At 36.6% G+C, this 20,475-nt stretch overlaps 1 protein-coding gene across 1 annotated transcript in view; it reads right to left on the bottom strand.

The window, feature by feature from the left end:
- Positions 1 to 786: 786 nt before the first annotated feature.
- MDFIC (MyoD family inhibitor domain containing) overlaps positions 787 to 20,475 on the bottom strand; it is a 64,960-nt gene continuing 45,271 nt past the window's right edge. Inside the window, exons 3-4 of the mRNA XM_026669091.2 lie at positions 9,334 to 9,600; positions 787 to 2,467 (exon numbers count right to left, since the gene is read on the bottom strand). Coding sequence (XP_026524876.1) covers positions 2,226 to 2,467; positions 9,334 to 9,600 — 509 coding nt within the window. The 3' untranslated portion in view covers positions 787 to 2,225. The remainder of the gene's footprint in view (positions 2,468 to 9,333; positions 9,601 to 20,475) is intronic.

Here is a 20,475-nt window from a genome sequence, read left to right as displayed (position 1 = left end):
TTTATTATATCTACAAAATGTTTTTAGGATAGATTTGGGAGGATAATATGAATTGTTATAAAATAAACTAAGTAAATTATGGTTATCTCGTAAAATATGAATGAATAAAACTATAGTCAAATGATTGATTAATAATGATATTAGGGTTTCTAATTTTTGATTGATAATGAGTTTTTATGTAATGTAACTGTAATTGAAGACTACGAAATAGATGCACAAAATCATTTGTAAACCAAACAGCACACTGTTTGTATACATATGGGAGAAAGTTTGATGTTTTTATGTTTTGTTTGTTTATGTTTGTTTTTAAAAAACCAATAAAATTTACACACACACAAAAAAGATCTTCCAATACTGTATGTAACAAATCTCTCTTGCTAGCCATTGAAATCAATAACCCAAGGAAAAGAATGCCTCTCTCATTTACAAGTGTGCTTCTACCTTTCAAAATTTATAATTAAGAGCATACAATTGATCTTGCTTGTTTACTCAATGTAAACTTTGTTTAAACTTTATTTAAAATTCTGGTTATACAATAGTTTTTAATTCTGTCAATATAAATGACCCTGCATTCACCCACATTTTTCAGAATCAAAGGGTTGGGCAGAAGTTATTCCTGCTCTTCCCCTAACTAACTCATTTGCCAATGCACTAAAACTTAAGATCAAATAATTTTATCAAAATGTATTTCACATGTATCAAAGACCAAAAAATAAGTGAAGATCATGAAAAATCAAACAGAAGCCCCTCCTGGGAATGGAACAATTGTTGCAGCATCAATAAATATGAAATAAGAATAGTTTATTTAATTTTCAACATATGCAAGCAGGTACATTGAGAACACTGTAAATTTTCTTGTCACTAAAAACTTAGAAGTAAATATTGATAAATCACTTATTTCTAATTCAGATTTTTATTTATCATAAAATGGGTTATTCTTTAAATGGAAATGAATAATAATTTACTGAGATCAAGGAAATAAATGAGAACAGCTAAAAGGGTCTCTATAGTATATATAAATTATTAATTACAATAAAAATTTGAAGAGACATCATACACATAATATTCCAAGGTACAGAAAATTCTGTTATTAAAAACATTGGACTCGATTTTAATTACTCCATGAGAACAATTCAGGAATATTACCTATTTTCTAAATATATTCCTTCTCCTTTAAACAACTTCAAATACTGGATGAAATCTAAATATAGTTTTTAAATCTCTTGCATAATGGTTTCATACACTATTGGAAGTTTTATAAAAAACTTTTTTATTCTTTGCATGGGAAAGCATTTTTTGTACATCTAGCTTCATTTTCTTTCAATATAACCCGTTCTCCTTCATTCTTGATTATTTATTTAAATTTATTCACTTCACCAACCTAACTATTTATAATAATACTCCCTTTTTGTGACCCTGTAGTCTCTTAATTTGGGGTAGAGTTAGAGTGACTGGATGGAGTTGAGCATTTAATGGCTGGATGCCCTTCCTGACGCCTAGGTAGAGTTTGCAGCAGATACGTTTTCTTTGCACCCTAGGATAGAAACATCTGCCGCTACCTCGGATTGAACTCTCAACTTTCCAAGTGGGAGGCGAGCGCCTTCACCACTAGGCCACTATGCTGCTCTCTTTACAATATTACATATGGAATGCAAACATTATAGAAGTAAATAGCGCTTTAAAGCTGCAGTCATTACTTAGAATAGACATGAACAAGACTGTACTATAAAATATGAACAAGATTATTCTTCAGACCTTAATAATATGACTAGATCACATAAATTAATTTGCATACCAGTTAAGATAAAATATATTTAATACATAACAAATTATATTTGCCTGAAAACAATTACAATTTTCTCTAATCAAGAATCATTAAAATAAATGTTCTTATATGATTGTCCAGCTATAAAAAGGAAGATCAAATAACAACAAAAATTTAAAGAAGTTATCCCTTCTTTGTTTTTCCAGATACATCTGTCAAATTTTTATTTCATTTGTGTGAATGATTTGTCCTGCATTTATACTTTATGGCCTACTGTTCAAAAATTATCTACAACTTTTCACTAATAGTTAAAAATTGAAGAGTGCTTAGCAGGTTGCTGTAAGAACATTTAATAGTGTCTTTTGAAAGAATTTCTCAGAAATAGAGAAATGCACAGAACAGCCCTCTCTAGTTTTTCAAAACTCAACAATAACAACAAAAACTAGAAAAAAATACAAACCTATGATGGGAAACAAATCCCACAACATTCCATACAGATTTCTAAACAGTCCGATGATTCACAACAGGCATCTACAATGCCACAGTCCATGTCACACGGGCAGTTGCAGTCATCTCCCATTTTTTCTCCACAGCAGCAGGCCAGCCCTGGGCAGATTCCACACGAGGTTTGCTCCAGGATGAGGCCACAGAGAGTGACGAATTCACAGAACAAGCAGGCCAAAATACAGTGTACACAGCAATCTTGAGAAAGTAGACAGACAGGGAAGGAATAAAGAGAAGAACAGAAATTTCATACTACATTCTGAATGACCATTCTGGGGAAAACAAAGCACTTTAAGAGCAAACAAAACCATTTTCTTTTTTTCCAAATTACATTATATTGCATGCGTAATATGAGGAGTACTTTTGCATGGCAGCTCACCTTCCTCTTAATAGTCTACTCATGAAGAAGAATATCCCCACTATTAGCTGAAACCTTTTTTGGATTGCTTTTGCTGATTAAGATATGTTTATGTTGATTAATTTGGTTTCATTATATTATGTTTTATATTGGGTTGGATTTTATATGCCTTTAAAATAATTCATGAAGCAAATAAATAAAAATGAATCAATAAATAAATGCTCCAAAAAGATTTCAGAGCACAGCAGTAAAGCTCAGAGGCACAGCAGACATAAGATTAAATGACAGACTGAATAATCTCTTTGGAAGATTTTGTAGAAATCAGTAGAGCCATGGTGGCACAATGGTTAGAATGCAGTACTGCAGGCTACTTCTACTGACTGCTGGCGGTCTGCAATTTGGCAGTTCAAATCTCACCATCCTTCCATCCTTCTGAGGTTGCTAAAATGAGGACCCAGATTTTTGGGAGTAATATGCTGACTCTGTAAACCACTTAGAAATGGTTGTAAAAGCACTGTGAATCAGTATATAAGTCTAAGTGCTATTGCTATTAAGATCCTAAAGAACATGTTGTTGTATCACTAAATACATATCATTTTATCATTTTGGACATACCAGTTATTTGTTCTCCATAACAGGAACAATGATAGTTATTATTTTAAATAGCTTTCCCTATCAGTCCCCTTTTATTTTGTTTACCACTGCACTTATCCCTCTTGCTTCAAGACTACCCTATATGATGCATAGCCTTAATCCATCTGCAACATCAACACCAAAACAAAAAAGCCAATCTTCTTTCATGCTAATAAAGAAATGAAGGAAAGCTATAAAATATAAAAATAAAATTGGGTTGAAAAAATGAAAACAAAATCTTCCATTGAGATTATTCAGTCTGTCACTTATAAATGAACTGGGTACGGATAGTCCTTGCTTACAATATTTCATTTAGTGAGCCTTCAACGTTATAATGGCACTGAAAAAGTGACTTACGACCATTTTTCACACTTATGACCACTGCAGCATCTTCATGATCATGTGATCAAAATTCAGAAACTTGGCAACTGACTCATCTTCATGGCAGTTGCAATGTCCTTGGGTCATGTGATTCTCTTTTGTGACCTTCAGACAAAGCCAGATTCATTTAACAACCAGATTACTAACTTAACAACTGTAGTGATTCACTTAACAACTGCAGCAAGAAAGGTCGTAAAATGGGCCAAAATTTGCTTAACAACTGTCTTGCTTAGCAACAGAAATGTAGGGCTCAATTGTGGTCATAATTTGAGGACTACCTGTAATGCAAAAGATGTTGGGAGAGATGCATGTTTGATTCATCCACAATCAAAAGAAATTAGCCACTGGTGTTATGTAAGCATTTTTGTTTAAATAGTTAATTTGTTAGCTTATTTCTATAAATAATGAACAGTAATACATAAACACTTAAATATGACGAATAGATGAATGTTCATTGGTAACAAAACAGGAAAGAGTCAGCTAGTAAGAAGAATGCTTACATATATTAAATTATGTTTCTCATGAAGAATAACCATACCTACAAGTGACCTTCATCCAGTGCTTAGCAGATATGACACATGAAATGAAGCTGGGGAGTAAAGTTCAGTGAAGAGAACCAAAGCCAGATTGATGGGGATTAATTAGACTGTTGTCATGGAGACTGTCATGGAACAAAACTAATAATTTCCTCTTATGGTTTTTTTAAAAATAATGTAAACGAGACATAGTTAAGAAGAAATAGGTGTCTCAATATTGATAATTCAAGATTAGCTTAACTTTTTTTCTCTATCTTGACAATAAACGCCAAATAAAGGAAGAAAGGTTTCCAAATTACAACAAATTATAACTACCACTAATCAAAATGAAATGGTCATGCCATTAATAGCAATGACACTACATGCAGAGCAATGATTGTGAAAAAGAAAACAACAAATAATTAAATCATCACTGTCATCATCATAGTATTTTTAATTTGTTAAACCTACTACATTCCAAAACTCTGTGGCATAAAACATCCAGAATAAAATTTAAAATAATTAGTAACATAACAAAACAGAACAATACCAACAAAAACAGCCATTACAATAAAATATATGCACAGCACCCACTAACACATTAGCTCAGGTTCAGGACAATTATTGTGGACAAAAATAATACCAAAACACAGGTAGTTCTTGACTTACAACTATTTGTTTAATGATCATTCAAAGTTACAATGGCACTGAAAAAAGTGACTTATGATTGTTTTCACACTTATGACTTTTGTAGCATCCCCGTGTAAAAAATTTGATCAAAATTTGTCTGCTTGGTAACTGGCATATAACCCAGGTCCCATAAACACCTTTTGTGATTTTTTTGGACAAGCAAATTCAATGGATAAGCTAGATTCACTTAACAACTGTGTTACTAACTTAACAACTGCAGTGATTCACTTAACAACCGTGTCAAGAAAGGTAATAAAATGGGGCAAAAATCATTTAAAATTATCTTGCTTAACAATACAAATTTTGGGCTCAACTGTAGTCATAAGTCGAGGACCACTTGTAGTTTTTGTTTTTCTAAAAACCTACTTAGAAAAAAAAGAGAGAGAGGAATTCACCAAAATAATTTAGCAACCAAGTTGATGATCCTGATTACCAACATTGAGTAAGGACTACCTGTTCATTCGTTTATTTTTGCAAAAATCTCTTAAAAATAATCTAAACAGGTGGCAGTGCATAACATTTTTGTATCGTTTTGTTAATACAATCTTATTATCAATCAGTGTCACTTGAAAAATAATTCTAAACAGTTTATCTATTTGACCATTTTTATTGTTCATGTCTATTTCGATTATCCATGAATCCAAATATGTAAATAAGTATCATGACAACGCTCAAGAAGGTACAGTAACCCTTTGGATGAACTTGAAAGGCCCAAAACAGATAGAAGGCCTCTCTGAAACTCTGCTATTCAGAGTACAAATAGAAAGAAAACCATCTTTGAGGGTCAAGGAAATTTAGCAACCTCTTTATCAGCGCTGAGATGTTTCTTAAAAAGGGAAGAAGCTTTATGTGGTGTCCTAAATGTATTGCAGAGATGAGCTTTGAAGAGAGGAAGCATCTTTTTCTAAAGAGAAAAAGAAATATCCCAAAGTAATACCCATGCTTTCCCCTCTGAGCATGCCAATTTTTAAGAACGTTCCAGATGGAATTTTAAGATGCTCATTTCACTACTAAGTCTTTCATAGCATCTGGCCTGGTTACTTGAGGATGCACCTATCTTACCTAGTTATTGTCCACTGTACATAATTGGTCAGAGTCAATGTTAATTAAGCAATACTAACACAGAAAGTGGGTCTTCTCAATGATATATGACTATCACTTTGTTCATATCATAGATCTATATGATATATAACAGGGGTGTTAAACTTGTGTTGTCATGCATTGTCACGAGACATATTGTGACTTTTTTCCCCTTCACCAAACCAGGCATGGGCGTGGCCAGTGTGTGATGCATCTGGCCTGCAGGCTGCGAGTTTGACACGCCTGATACATAATGTCATATATCATATAGTTTTATTATTTATAACCTATCACTTTGTTGTTGTTTGTACACAGAGAGCTTATGTGCTGGAGACAAATCCCTTGTTTGTCCAATCACACATGGCTAATAAAGAATTCTGTTCTATTCTATTCTATTCTATTCTATTCTATTCTATTCTATTCTATTCTATTCTAATCTAATCTAATTCTATTCTATTCTACTCTACTCTACTCTGCTCGAATTAGAATTAGTAGTCACTTACTTACCTAGAGACCTGGAACTTGCAACTTCCTGCCAGATTCCCCACTGACTTTGGTTGTGGAAAGCCGGCAAAAATTTGCTTTGCCTAACAACAGCAGGATTCAGTTAACAATAACAATTGGGAACACAGGGATTGCCATCCCTAAGCAATACAAGTGTCAGAAGTCAACAACATGTACTTTTTGTTTTAAAAAATGTACTATACACTATATTTTTCAATTAGAATCAGACATGATTGTACTATATTGCACTATATTGCACTATAGCAGCAGGAGGTACAGTGATACAAACCTGATGTGAGACTGTGAGAATACTGTGAGAGAAGCAGAACAGTGACATTTAAATTACTTCAGTGAATGGTGGGAAGCACCCAAGTATGCAAAAGAGAGAAGTTACAAATTTGCAGAGTGAAAGCAAGAGGTTCAGACCTTGGCATATCATAAAAGCTACATATAGAACCTGAAGGATCAGAAAGGTGACAGGAGATGTGAAATGACATAATTCTCACAAGCAAACAAGAGCTCCTCTTGACAAGATATCAAGAACTGAAAACATGCATTTCTAAACAAACAAATGCTACATAGATCGTGCATATAAAATTGTATTCTTATATTTATCTTTGTATTTTAATATCTTAAAACATTCTTGATTTATCACTGTTGATTGATGATTAAAAATCATTTGTGTTATATTTATAATTTGCATAATATGTATTCTACTTTTTCTTAGATTAGTTTGTATTAATATTTCGAAGGACAAGCCCTTTCCTCACTACAATATTAAATAACTCCATAAGATCTTATTCCAAATATCAACATTTAACCAACTAATTGTTAGGCAGCCAATTTAAATCTATTGATATAACATGATTATATAGTATACAGAACAGATTTTTATTTATTTTGTGCCAAGATCAGTGTTAGCTCCTAGCAACTGCCTAGATTAGTCCCTGTAGTTTTCTTGACTATATTTCAGAAGTGGTTTGCCATTGTCGGCTTCCTAGGGCTGAGAGAGATCAGCCAAAATTACTTAAGCTGGGTAATTTCCCAGTCCAGCTTTGTGCCTAAAGAACTAAAATTCATGGCTTCTGTTTTGCAGCCTGATGCCTTAACCACTACACCAAATTGGTTCTGTGTGTGTGTGAGAGAGAGAGAGAGGGAGAGGAAGAGAGGGAGAGAGAGGGAGGGAGAGGGAGGGATATAAATATATGTTATATAGATATAGATATATAGATGTATGGCATTCAGCTTTGTTCGGGTATTTTCCCACGTCATAGTAGTTGTGCTTTTAAAGTTGTAGCGACGTTTCGGCAGAATCTCATCTGCCATCATCAGGCTTCTATATAGAAGCCTGATGATGGCAGATGAGATTCTGCCAAACGTCGCTACAACTTTAAAAGCACAACTACTATGACGTGGAAAATACCCGAACAAAGCTGAATGCCATACATGTAAGTACCAGCGAAAACTTAAGAAAACAGATATATAGATATAGATAGATAGATAGATATATTCCTTGTAGGCTGGAGTTTTTCCTCTCGTTATAATGAGAATTGTGTGGATCCTTTGCTCAAGACAATTAATAAAAAACTGCTTAAACTAGTAATCTATAATAAAAAAAAGTTTTTTAACAGTTAGGCAATGTACATTTGAAATGGAGGAAGTAGAGAAAACTGCCAAGATGATCAATCTTCCAGAACAATTGTTTCTGGCATATTCATAATAATTTTGAGAGATGATTGTGAAAGGGGCAGAATGATATTTTGTCTTGTTCAGAATGATATTTTGTCTTGTTCTCCTTTCCTTTTTTAACTTCTGCTGCTCTTTTTACAGTAGTTGGATCCATAGATTAACCACAGGCTCCAATGAAGAAGAATAAAATTTATTTATATATTGAGGGTATGAAAATAAATAAGCATTTACAGGCAATCCTTGACTTACAATGTCTGGAACTTTCATTGCTAAGTTGCTAAGTAAGTCTTGCCTACATTTTTGATGAGGCTGTTAAGCAAATCATATGGTTGTTAAGTGAATCCAACTTCCTCCATTAACTTTGCTTCTTAGAAGCCAGCTAGGAAAATCACAATCATATGACTCTGAGACACTGCAACCACCATAAATACAAGCCAGTTGCCAAGCACCCAAATGTTGATCATGAGGCCAGAGGCAGGCTGAAACAGTTGTAAGTGCAAGGACCAGTTGTAAATTACTTATTCAGCACCACTGTAACTGTGAACTGTCACTAAATGAATGGTTTTCAGCAGAGGATCACCTGCAGTATTTACTGTATAGATATCAATGGCCAGGAATATGGAGTTTTGGGAATGTACTAAGCCCTTGTCAATAACAAAATAACAAGTTCTTATTACATATCTTAAAATATTTGCCTGTCTCCTAAATACAAAGCATTTCTATCTTGCCTCTGTAATGATACAGCCTACGGGTGGGATTCAAATTTTTTAACAACCAATTCTGTGGGCGTGGCTAGATGGGCATGGCCATGTGACTGGGTGGGCATGGCTTCTTTTTTTGCAGAAACCCCTCCCCTCATTTTTTGAGCCTTCTGGACCTCAGGGAAGCTTCCTGGGTGAAACAGTAGGACGAGGGGAATCCCGGCACAGCTGATCGGAAGGGGGGAAAAAAAGAAATACCTTAAGGGGTGATTGTCCAGGGAAAAACGCAGTCAGCAATGTCAGGCATGTGCGCAATGTCACGCATGCGCGATAAGGACTGACTGGGCAGGGAAAGGAGGGGCAGATGGAGAGAGGGCACGATTTGCCGATTCTCTGAACTGCGCAGAATCATAACAACCGGTTCTATAGAACCGGTCCAAACCAGTAGAATCCCACCCCTGATACTGCCAGTTAGCAATTTAAAAAAAACAAACCACTTTGTTATCAACTTACCTTCAGGAAAAGGACCTGGTTTCTGAGAATAAGCAGAGCTTTTTTTACTACTTTCAATGTTGACCGACAGGCTGGACTGAATTTTTCTGTGTATTTTTTGGGAAACAGGTGCAGAAAATATTCGGTTATCTGGTGCATCAACTTTGACTCCACTGCAAAATCCGCTTTCACTTTTCAGACTTCTGGGGCTATTTTCTTTTTTGCTGGTTCCTTCCTTATACTTGTCAAGCGGCAAAACATTTGGCTGAGGCAAACATTGAGGTTGTGCTTTAAAAATATGTTAAAAAAAGGAAAGAATCAAAGCAGTTAACTGATGTAATAATGCCTATTTAAACAGAGTTTTCCAGGGTGTTCCTTTTGACCAGGAACACTGGTAAAAACCCTACTGACTATGAAAGTTCATCAGATTAAAAATACTGATTGCAATAGATTAGATTATAAATTGCTTTAACTAATACATTTGGGGTTTTTATTATAAGTGATATTATCTTTGATTATAAAACCACATTATGCAGGACTGATAAAGTCATCAAGTGTCTGCTAATATTTGATTACTAATGAACCATCTGAATATATATTCAAAAAATTGAGATCACTGTAACAGTGTCACTGAATGCAGAAAAAATGTTTAATAATGCAGTGAAAATTTCTAGAACAAGCTTTCTGTAATACACACACACACACACACACACACACACACACACTGCTCAAAAAAATAAAGGGAACACAAAAATAAGACATCCTAGACCTGAATGAATGAAATATTCTTATTAAATACTTTGTTCATTACATAGTTGAATGTGCTGACAACAAAATCACACAAAAATTATCAATGGAAATCAAATTTAGCAACCCATGCAGGTCTGGATTTGGAGTTACACTCAAAATTAAAGTGGAAAAAAAACACTACAGGCTGATCCAACTTTGATGTCCTTAAAACAAGTCAAAATGAGGCTCAGTAGTGTGTGTGGCCTCCACGTGCCTGTATGACCTCCCTACAACATCTGGGCATTCTCCTGATGAGGTGGCGGATGGTCTCCTCCCACACCTGGACTAAAGCATCCCCCAACTCCTGGACAGTCTGTGGTGCAACGTGGCGTTGGTGGATGGAGCGAGACATGATGTCCCAGATGTGCTCAATTGGATTCAGGTCTGGGGAACAGGCGGGCCAGTCAATGCCTTCGTCTTGAAGGAACTGCTGACACACTCCAGCCACATGAGGTCTAGCATTGTCGTGCATTAGGAGGAACCCAGGGCCAACCGCACCAGCATATGGTCTCATAAGGGGTCTGAGGATCTCATCTCGGTACCTAATGGCAGTCAGGCTACTTCTGGAGAGCACATGGAGGGCTGTGCGGCCCCCTAAAGAAATGCCATCCCACACCATTACTGACCCACTGCCAAACCGGTCATGCTAGAGGATGTTGCAGGCAGCAGAACGTTCTCCATGGCATTTCCAAACCCTATCATGTCTGTCACACGTGCTCAGTGTGAACCTGCTTTCATCTGTGAAGAGCACAGGGCGCCAGTGGCGAATTTGCCAATCTTGGTATTCTCTGGCAAATGCCAAACGTCCTGCACGGTGTTGGGCTGTAAGCACAACCCTCACCTGTGGACGTCGGGCCCTCATACCACCCTCATGGAGTCTGTTTCTGACCATTTGAGCAGACACATGCACATTTGTGGCCCACTGGAGGTCATTTTGCAGGGCTCTGGCAGTGCTCCTCCTGTTCCTCCTTGCACAAAGGTGGAGGTAGCGGTCCTGATGCTGGGTTGTTGCCCTCCTATAGCCTTCTCCACGTCTCCTGATGTACTGGCCTGTCTCCTGGTAGCGCCTCCATGCTCTGGACACTACGCTGACAGACACAGCAAACCTTCTTGCCACAGGTCGCATTGATGTGCCATCCTGAATAAGCTGCACTACCTGAGCCACTTATGTGGGTTGTAGACTCAGTCTCATGCTACCACTAGAGTGAAAGCACCGCCAGCATTCAAAAGTGACCAAACCATCAGCCAGAAAGCATAGGAACTGAGAAATGGTCTGTGGTCATCCCCTGCAGAACCACTCCTTTATTGGGGATGTCTTGCTAACTGCCTACGCTTTCCACCTGTTGTCTATTCCATTTGCACAACAGCATGTGAAATTGATTGTCAATCAGTGTTGCTACCTAAGTGGGCAGTTTGATTTCACAGAAGTGTGATTGACTTGGAGTTACATTGTGTTTTTTAAGTGTTCCCTTTATTTTTTTCATATTACACAAATACATTTAGGTATAATACTGGCTGGAGTTTGAGATAAATTGCTACTATATACCAATGATGATATTCCAGTTTTCAGTAGGTGGACTTCAATGCCCAAAAATCCCCAGGGTAATTCATTCCACACACCTTAAGCTGCCATGTTTGAAAAAACACTGCTTAAAACGCTAACTATGGATTTAATTTTGGTCTCCCAGTGAAACCATGGTAAGAGATTTACTTATTTACTGTAAGAAATTAATACTTTAAGGATTTAAAACCTCAGAGATTGTTAAATATTCTGAGTCAAATCAAATTTCTCTAAGCATAGATTAAAAATTAACCTATCTGTAGGCAACAAGTTCCAACGGCTGTTAAACTAAAATTAGAATTTAAAAAAATCATTAAGACAATATTGCTAAAAGCACCAAAAATACAGTTTATAAAGGCAGAACATAAAAACTAAAACTAAAAATGAGACTCTTTCCCCCTAATATATAATATAATACATAATAATGTACACTTCCAGAAGTAATCCAGAAAAAAAATATTTTGAAAAAAACACCAAGACAGAACTCTGAAATCACTATTTTATTATAGAAAATCTACTTTGGTAGATTTCTACTTTCTATTGGTACTTTCTATTGGTTTATGCATGTGGAGATCATAAATACACTTCCTAAAACAACTAGGGTAGAAATCCTTTTGGGCTTTCAATAAACGAACAGGTTCTGAAGAAAATATTTTAAAATGCTTCATACATGTCAGGCTACTAAACTTTTCCCATTTCAATCGACAAGAATGAACTTCTGAAATCTAGGTGTTTCAAAAGGAATCCTTTATTGAGATGAGACAATTCAAGTAGGGATACAAAAGCAGCATCTAACGTCTCCCGGGCATGCAGTGATAGATAAGGGAGTTTAAGACCTCTCCCCTTATCTTGATGTGTATTTTGTAAAACAAAGAATCGACATGTTAATTCCCCCTCCCCTCTTCTGAGAACGATCTTCTGAAGGGTTTCTCAGGAAACATCTCTCAGCTGGAATTTTTATGGTCCCTTCTCTATTACTGTCTCTTCCAGAGGTGACAGATTTCCGGGGCATCTGGTTTCAGTCTCTCAGTTGTATATCAAGTGTAGGTTATATAAATTCAGTATGAAATTTAATATGTTCGAATTGCATCAAAAAAGGATTTCTTTTACCAACTCCCCCCTCTTCTTCTTCCATTGAAAAATGGCAGATACACGGATCTGACAATATAGCAGTGGAATATATTCACTAATTTCTGAATTATATACAAAGTAATATTTGCATATATTACAAATGTACCTCCTAGTTACTAAAAGGTAAATGACAGGACAACTGCTTTACAAGCCTTCCAAATTTTGTCAATTTCAAGATTAGAAACCTCTTTCTGTTGATTGCTAGGGGGAAAGTTTTGCATCCTTTTTGAGGGTTTAATGTTCTATGGAGTTATTCAGAAATGTATTTAAACGAGACATGTCTAGAACTACATGGTAGAAGCTTCATTGTGGAGAAGAAAGCCAAGAATATTAGAGGTTGGGCTGAACTGGCTCAAATCATCCCTGATCTTTTTAAAGTACTCATACAATTGGTCTTTTGAACTAAGAGAAATTTTACACACTTGTATATTAATGTTAACTTTATTAAATAAACGAAACAAGCACCAAAACATGGAGTTACTTCTTGACCGAGACTCTTTTTATGTCAGTAGTACCTGAATGAACCTCTGCTAACATCTAGGGACAAAGATAGACAAGAATTCAGAATTTCAATCAATCAACCAGAATAGACCTGGAAGGGGCCTTTGAGGTTTTCTAGTCCAACCCCCTCCTCAAGCAGGAGACCCTATACCATTTCAGACCCTATACCATTTCCAGTCTCTTCTTAAAAACTTCTAGTGATGAAGCACCCACAACTTCTGATGATAAGCTATTCCACTAATTAATTGTCCTCACTGTTAGGAAGTTTCTCCTTAATTCTACTGGTTGCTTCGCTCCTCTTTGTGGCAACCTCTTAAATACTGGAATACTACTATCATGTCCCCATTAGTCCTTCTTTCCTCTAAACTAGCGAAACCCAAATCCTGCAACTGTTCATATATTTTTGTCTCCAGACCTTTAATCTTCTTAGTTGCTCTTCTTTGCACTTTTTCCAAAGTCTCAATATATTTTTGTAATGTGGTGACCAAAACTGGATTTATTCCAGGCCCTTACAAAGACTTTATAAAACTGTAGTAATACCTCATATGATTTTGATTCTGTGCATCTGTTTATATAACCAAAGACTGTATTGGGTTTTTTTTGGCTGCTGCCACACATTGCTAGTTCATATTTAAGTCACTGTCTACTTGGATTCCAAGATCACTATTACAATTTTAAAAAAAATCAGGTTTCACCTAATCTGTACTTGTACATTTGGTTTTTCCTGCCTAAGTATAAAACCTTGCTTTTTTCCACATTAAATTTCATTTTGTTGGATAGAATCCATTGTTCAGGTATGACAAGATCTTTTTGGATCCTGAGCTTGTCTTCTGGGGTGTTAGCTATTCCTGCCAGCTTAGTGTCATCTGCAAATTTGATGAGTTCCCCTTCTATTCCCTCATCTAAGTCATTTATGAAGATATTGAAGAGTACTGGGCCAAAGACAGAATCTTGTGGTACCCCACTACTTACTTCCCTCCAGGTAGATGTAGTATCATTATGGAAGATTCATTGATTATGGTTTGCCAGTCAGTTACAAACCCACCTGGTGGTAATGTTGTTTATCCCACATTTTTCTAACTTATGAAGAAGTAGGTTGTAGACTACTTTGTTACTTTCTTGCTGAAGTCTAAGTATACTATTGCCCAGTGGTGGGATTGATTTTTTTTTTTTTACTGGGCGTGACTTGGTGGGTGTGGCAAGGGAAGGATAGTGTAAAATCTCCAGTCAGAGGTGGTATTTGCCAGTTCTCCGAACTACTCAAAATTTCCGCTACTGGTTCTCCAGAACTGGTCAGAACCTGCTGAATACCACCTCTGCTATGTCCACAGCATTTCACTGGTCTACTAATTTAGTCACTTTGTCAAAGAAAGAAAAAAGATTTGGCATGATCTTTTTTAACAAACCCAAGCTGAGTTTTAGTTATAACTATTTGTTTCTAGATGTTCGCAGATCTGTTTTTTGATTATCTTTTCCAGTAAATTCCCAAATATTGATGTTAAACTGATTGGTCTGTAGTTTCCTGAGTCTGTTTTTTTTTCTTCCTTTTTTGAAGATGGGAACCACATCAGTTCTTTTCCAGTCCTCTGGTAGTTCTCTGCTGCTCCAGGATTTTTGAAAGATGTGGTGCAGTGGTTCTGAGATTACCTCTGCCAGCTCCTTTAAAACTCTGGGATGTAATCCATCAGGCCCCGGTGATTTGTTTTCATCAAGATCAGACAAATGTTCTCTTACTATTTTTTGCTTATTTTAACTTTTATTTCTGGTCTGTCTTTTACAGTTATGTTTTTGGTGGGTTAAGCTATAGTTTTTTGTTTTTTGTTTTGCATGAAGACTGATGCAAAGAATGAGTTAAGCAGTTCTGCTTTCTCTCTGTTGCCTGTTACTTCCTTGCCGTCTTCTCTCTTTAGTGGACCGACTGTTTCCTTGATTTTGTTTTCTTATTATTTATATGTTGGAAGAAACTTTTTTTTTATTATCTTTGACTTTTGTCGCAAGTCTTTGTTCATTCTGAGCCTTTGCTCCTCTGACTTCATCTTTGCAGATTTGGGCTATCTGCTGATACTCTGGTTTAGTTATTTGTCCCTCTTTCCATTTTTTGAACTGGTCCATTTTGTCTTTCAATTTATCAGAGAGATCTTTGTGCAACCACGCTGGTTCCTTCTTGGATTTTTTGTTTTTCTTTTTCAGCGGTATTGTGTTGGATTGGGTTTTTATGATCATAGTTTTCCGAGTTTCCCATGCTTCTTCAGTTGTTTTCCTTTTAGGATTTTTATCCATGGAATTTTTCTTAGGCTCTCTCTGAATTTGTTAAAATCAGCTCTTATAGTTTAAGACACTGGTTAGATTATACTCTGTACTGGTTAGATTATATTCTGTTGCTTGTGTTTGTATTATATTGAGTTCCAATATGTCATGGTCATTCCTGCCCAAAGTTCCGGCAACTTCCAACTCCCTCTATCACTTCTTCTCTGTTAGTAAGAATTACATCCAGTATAGCTTTTCCTCTAGTTCCCTCCTCTACCTTTCGGATGATAAAGTTGTCAGCTAGGTTGGTTAGTAATTTGTTTGATCTCTCAGTTGCTGCAGAGTTTGTCTCCCAGTTGATATCAGGGTAGTTAAAGACTCCCTGTCATGGCTCCAACTATCAAACTCAAGCAAATCAGAACTCTGATATTTGGCTGTCTTCTTTAATGAGTACATCATATCAGTTTCAATGGAAAGCCAAATCTAAATCTTTCCCTTTCCCGGTTTCAGTACAATTAAACTATAACCCCAGCCCCAAGTATCACAGGTCACATTGGCCAATTAAGTTAATTAGTGGGCCCTTCAGGTACTCCTTTCTCAACCTTATCCTTTCCCAACAACTTTTTTCCCAACCTTGCCAGTGGAAATGACCTCAGTTCTCATGAGAAAGTACTTTGTTGTGTCTAGTAATGTATTCCAACCTCCCTTCCCTCTTCCCCCATTTGGCAACTGAGGAACAGAGAGTGGCTGCGTCCAGGTTCATTTCAAAGTTGACAGTCGGCTCTCCCTCCCTAGTTTGTGAGGAGTACCTGAAAAAAACCAAATGTAAATAGTTCCAAAGGTGCTTTTTCAGGAGGCAACCGGACATTCTTGTTTTTTCTTTTAAGACATTTTGCTTCTCATCCAAGAAGCTTCTTCAGCTCTGACAGGATAGTGGGGAATAGAAGGATATATATTCTTCTTCTTATAGACTTTTAGCTATACAATTTATGATGAACAGACTTTGAATGGTGTGGGAGTAGGAATGGATTTCCAGAGGAAAAAATGCAGACCACAGGAACCAGGAGCACTACTCAGGTGACCCTGAGGACACAGATACACTTCCTAGTGCTTCAAACAACCCTCTAAAAGGATGCAAATGTCCAGCTGTCAGCAAGGAACATAAATCATCTTCAAAGAAAAAACAAGAAACTCCAGTTGCCTCCTGAAAAAGCACCTTTGGGACAATCATGACCTGATGATTGAAAATCTATACAAACTCCAAATGTAGACAGATTAATTTTCTCTTAGCCACCCTGCCACCACATGGCTGTCCGCGATTTGGCTTAATGTCAAGGCTCTGACTAACAAATTCAAGCAAATCAGAACCCTGAGACTTGGCTGCTTGACAATTAAACTAAGAAATAACCCCATCCCCAAGTATCACAGGTCACATTGGCCAATTAAGTTAACTGACGGGCTCTTCAGGCACTCCTTTCCCAACCTTATCTGTTGCCAGTGATGACCTTGGTTTTCATGAGAAAGTGCTTTGTTGTGTCTAGTAATGCATTCCAAACTCTTTCTCCCTCTTCCCCCCAGTGTGGCAACTGAGGAACAGAAAGATGCCTGTGGCCAGGTTCAGTTCGAAATTGACACTCCCATTACTACTGTGATATATTTCCCACGTGCATTTGTTAAATTGTTTATCAAAAAGTTCATCTATTTCTTTTGCTTGGTTGGGCAGCCTGTAGCATACGCCTGTAGCAATGTCATTTTCCCCCTTTTATATTGATCCTTATGGGTTCTAGGAAGTTTTTATCCCTGTTTTTTTTTTTTTTTTATTTCTGTAGAGATGTAGTGATCTTTTTTATACAATGCAATTCCACCTCCTCTTTTGTTAGGTCTGTTTCTTTTGAATAGTTTTGTATCCTTCCCTCAGTACATTCTAATCATGAGTTTCATCCCACCATGTTTCAGTAATGGAAACTATATCATATTTACTTTCATGTACTTCAAGTTCATCCTGTTTGTTCCCTAAACTTTGAATGTTCGTGTATATGCATTTGAGTCCTTTATGGGTCTTGGGTATGCTTCTTATATCTCCTACTTTGTATCTGGGTTTTCCATCCTTTCCATATCACTCTATTTCATTGTGATTTCCCTTTTTCTTATTCTTTCTCTTTACTCCCTACCTCTTTATATGGTTGGTTATCTAGTGGTTTTTGCTTGGTTCTAACGGTCACCAATTTTAGTTTAAAGCCCTTCTGATAAGATGAGTCAGTCATTTTCCAAATAAATTCTTCCCAGTTCTTGTGAGATTCAATCCATCCCTTGCCAGTAGCCCTTCATGCAGGCAATGGAGTCACTATGTCAAAGAATGAAATAAGATTGGTTTGGCATGATCCGTTTTTAACAAAGTCATGCTGACTTCTAGTTATTACTTTACTTGTTTTTAGATGTTTGCGGATCTGCTTTTTGATTATCTTTTCCAGTATCTTCCCAAGTATTGATGTTTAGGCTGATTGCTCCGTATTTTCCTGACTCTGTTCCTCCTCCCCACCTTTTTTTTGAAGATGGGAACCACATCAACTTTTTTCCAGTCCTCTGGTAGTTCCCAGGATTTCTGAAAGATATGGTACCATGATTCTGAGATGACATCTGCCAATTCATTTAGAAGATGAGGATGAAGTAGTTTGCAACTCAATATAATGTCAGTCTCTATGTACATAATTTGTTTTGTTTGTTAAAAAATTCTAAAAAAAAAATTTTCTCTGTTGCGAAGTGTCAGTTTACTATAGTTTACAAAAGTTCTTGACCTTTGTTCTCCATTTTCAAAAATTCATAACTTCCCTGTTTTAAGTCTCTGTCTCTTTTTCCATGATTATTTTTCTTCTCTTAGATCATTAAGAATTTAAATATTTCTAAAGAATTAATAAACAATTTTCAAATGTTTAGTTGAAAAAAGAGAATGAAAAATGGGGAAAAATTGAAAAAATAATTTGATAAAAAAAAATTGAAAAAAGAATTTTAAAATTGAAAAAGGTTTAAAAATTGAAAAAAGAAATTGAAAATTAAAAAAGAAAATTAAAAATTATGAAAAAAAGATTTAAAAAATCTTGAGAAATTTTAAAATGTAAGAATTTTCAAGAGTTCTTTGCCCTTTATGAAGTGTTATGCACTTTGTTATGTTAGAAATCTCAGGCTTTTTTCTAGGAGATGCTTAGCTATTAACCCTCTACGTCAGGGGTGTTAAACTCAAGGCCCATGGGCCAGATCCAGCCCATGGGTTGCTTAGACGTGGCCCGTGGGGCAACCCTGGAAATAGAGAAGCTCCATTTTCGCTGGCAGATATCAGGGAGCCGTTGCCGCCATTTTCACTGGTAGAGCACTCAGGGTGACATTGAATGACATCGAGCTGCCCATGCCTACCCTGACCTCCCAAGATCAAACACAACCCTGATACAGCTCTCAATGAAATAGAGTTTGACAGCCCTGCTCTACATCCTGCCTTTTAAGTTTATCCCTTTCCTCTCCGTCCACAAGTGTTATGTACTTATCCTTTTCCTCCCCACCTTCTTGCTCTTTGGTTACCTGGCCATTTCTGGAATTTTTAAGTACGATGTCTGGGTACGACGCCTAGGTGTTTAGCCACAGCTCAGCTGCTCTGCCACAATGTTCTCAGCCGCTGCTGGTCCACTCTCAGCCGCTGCTGCTACTCTCAGTCACCACTGTGGGCATTCCCGCCTGCTGTCATATTTAGCTCTGTACAGCTCAGCTGCTCTGTCAGGCTGCTCTCAGCTGCTGTTGGTCTGCTGTGCTGCTCTCAGTCATAGCTCTGGGCAGTCCACTCCTCTGCCACTTAGCTTTGCACAGCTGCTCTTCAGGGTCCCACCACGTTGCACTCAGCTGCTGGTCTGCTGTCACCTAGCTCTGTTTCTGCTCAGTCACCTCTGTTTGCACCTCTCCACTGAGCTGCCTGGCTGGGTTGCTGGGCTGCCTTCTCCATGTCTTAGCTGGGCTGCCAGGCTCTCAGCTGGGGCACTGGACCACCTCATAGTTAGATCACTTTTCAGCTGTGCCATCTCTCATTTGGAACACCAGGCCACCTCATTAAAGGATTTTTTTTCTCCAAAATTTAAAAAATTCTAGAAATTTATTTTCATAATTCCCCAAATTTAGAATATTTTTAAAAATAAAATTTACATGGAATTTTCTATTCTTAGAGGTTAACCTGATAGAATAATGGAATAACAGAGTTGGAGACAAATATTTTTTTTTACAAAATTCTTAATTTCTTAAGAGATTCAAACAGATCTTCTGCTTTAAAAAATAATTCAACCTGGAACCTGACTATCACAAAATACATTGAGGAATTTAGGCCACTAATAGTTGGGGCAAAAGTTAATAATGTATTTGGTCATTATTTGCCAAGGATATTCTGAAATTTATGAAAGAAAAATGGCCATATTTATTAGAAACATTTGCTTATATTTTCGCATTATATTAATTTTATCCTTATCTTTTGTTTACTCAAGAGAAAGCAATAAGTAGAAACCTGAATCTCCTAAAGTGGCAGATGGAGACCATTAGGTAAATGAGGTGCACATAGTTGAGCATACTAGTTAGAGTCAACTGGGCCTATTGGCGTAAGTCAAGGAACATGAATTTGTCACCTATCCTCAAAGTGAGCTGAAACACATTCAAGCATTTAATTAAAAGACAAAATGAGTTTTCCTTATGTTCAGATGTAAAACCAAGGCAAAATGGATATGTTTCATGAGAAACTCAATATAATCTATACAGATAATTCTATATGTTCATGTTCATATCTGCAATTATATATAATCTTATCATTTTCCACTATATGATATTGGGCAAATGCACCACTCAAAAAGTGATATATCTTTTTCATCACTATGAAATAGTTGTTCAAACAGAATCTAAGCTACATTCAG

The sequence above is a fragment of the Notechis scutatus genome, chromosome 6 (genome assembly GCF_049901735.1).
Source record: "Notechis scutatus isolate UNSWTSFEM ecotype Mainland chromosome 6, rNotScu1.2, whole genome shotgun sequence".
Lineage (NCBI taxonomy): Eukaryota > Metazoa > Chordata > Lepidosauria > Squamata > Elapidae > Notechis > Notechis scutatus.
Note: the sequence above shows the minus strand (reverse complement) of the source record. Positions and strands in the feature narration are given on the sequence as shown.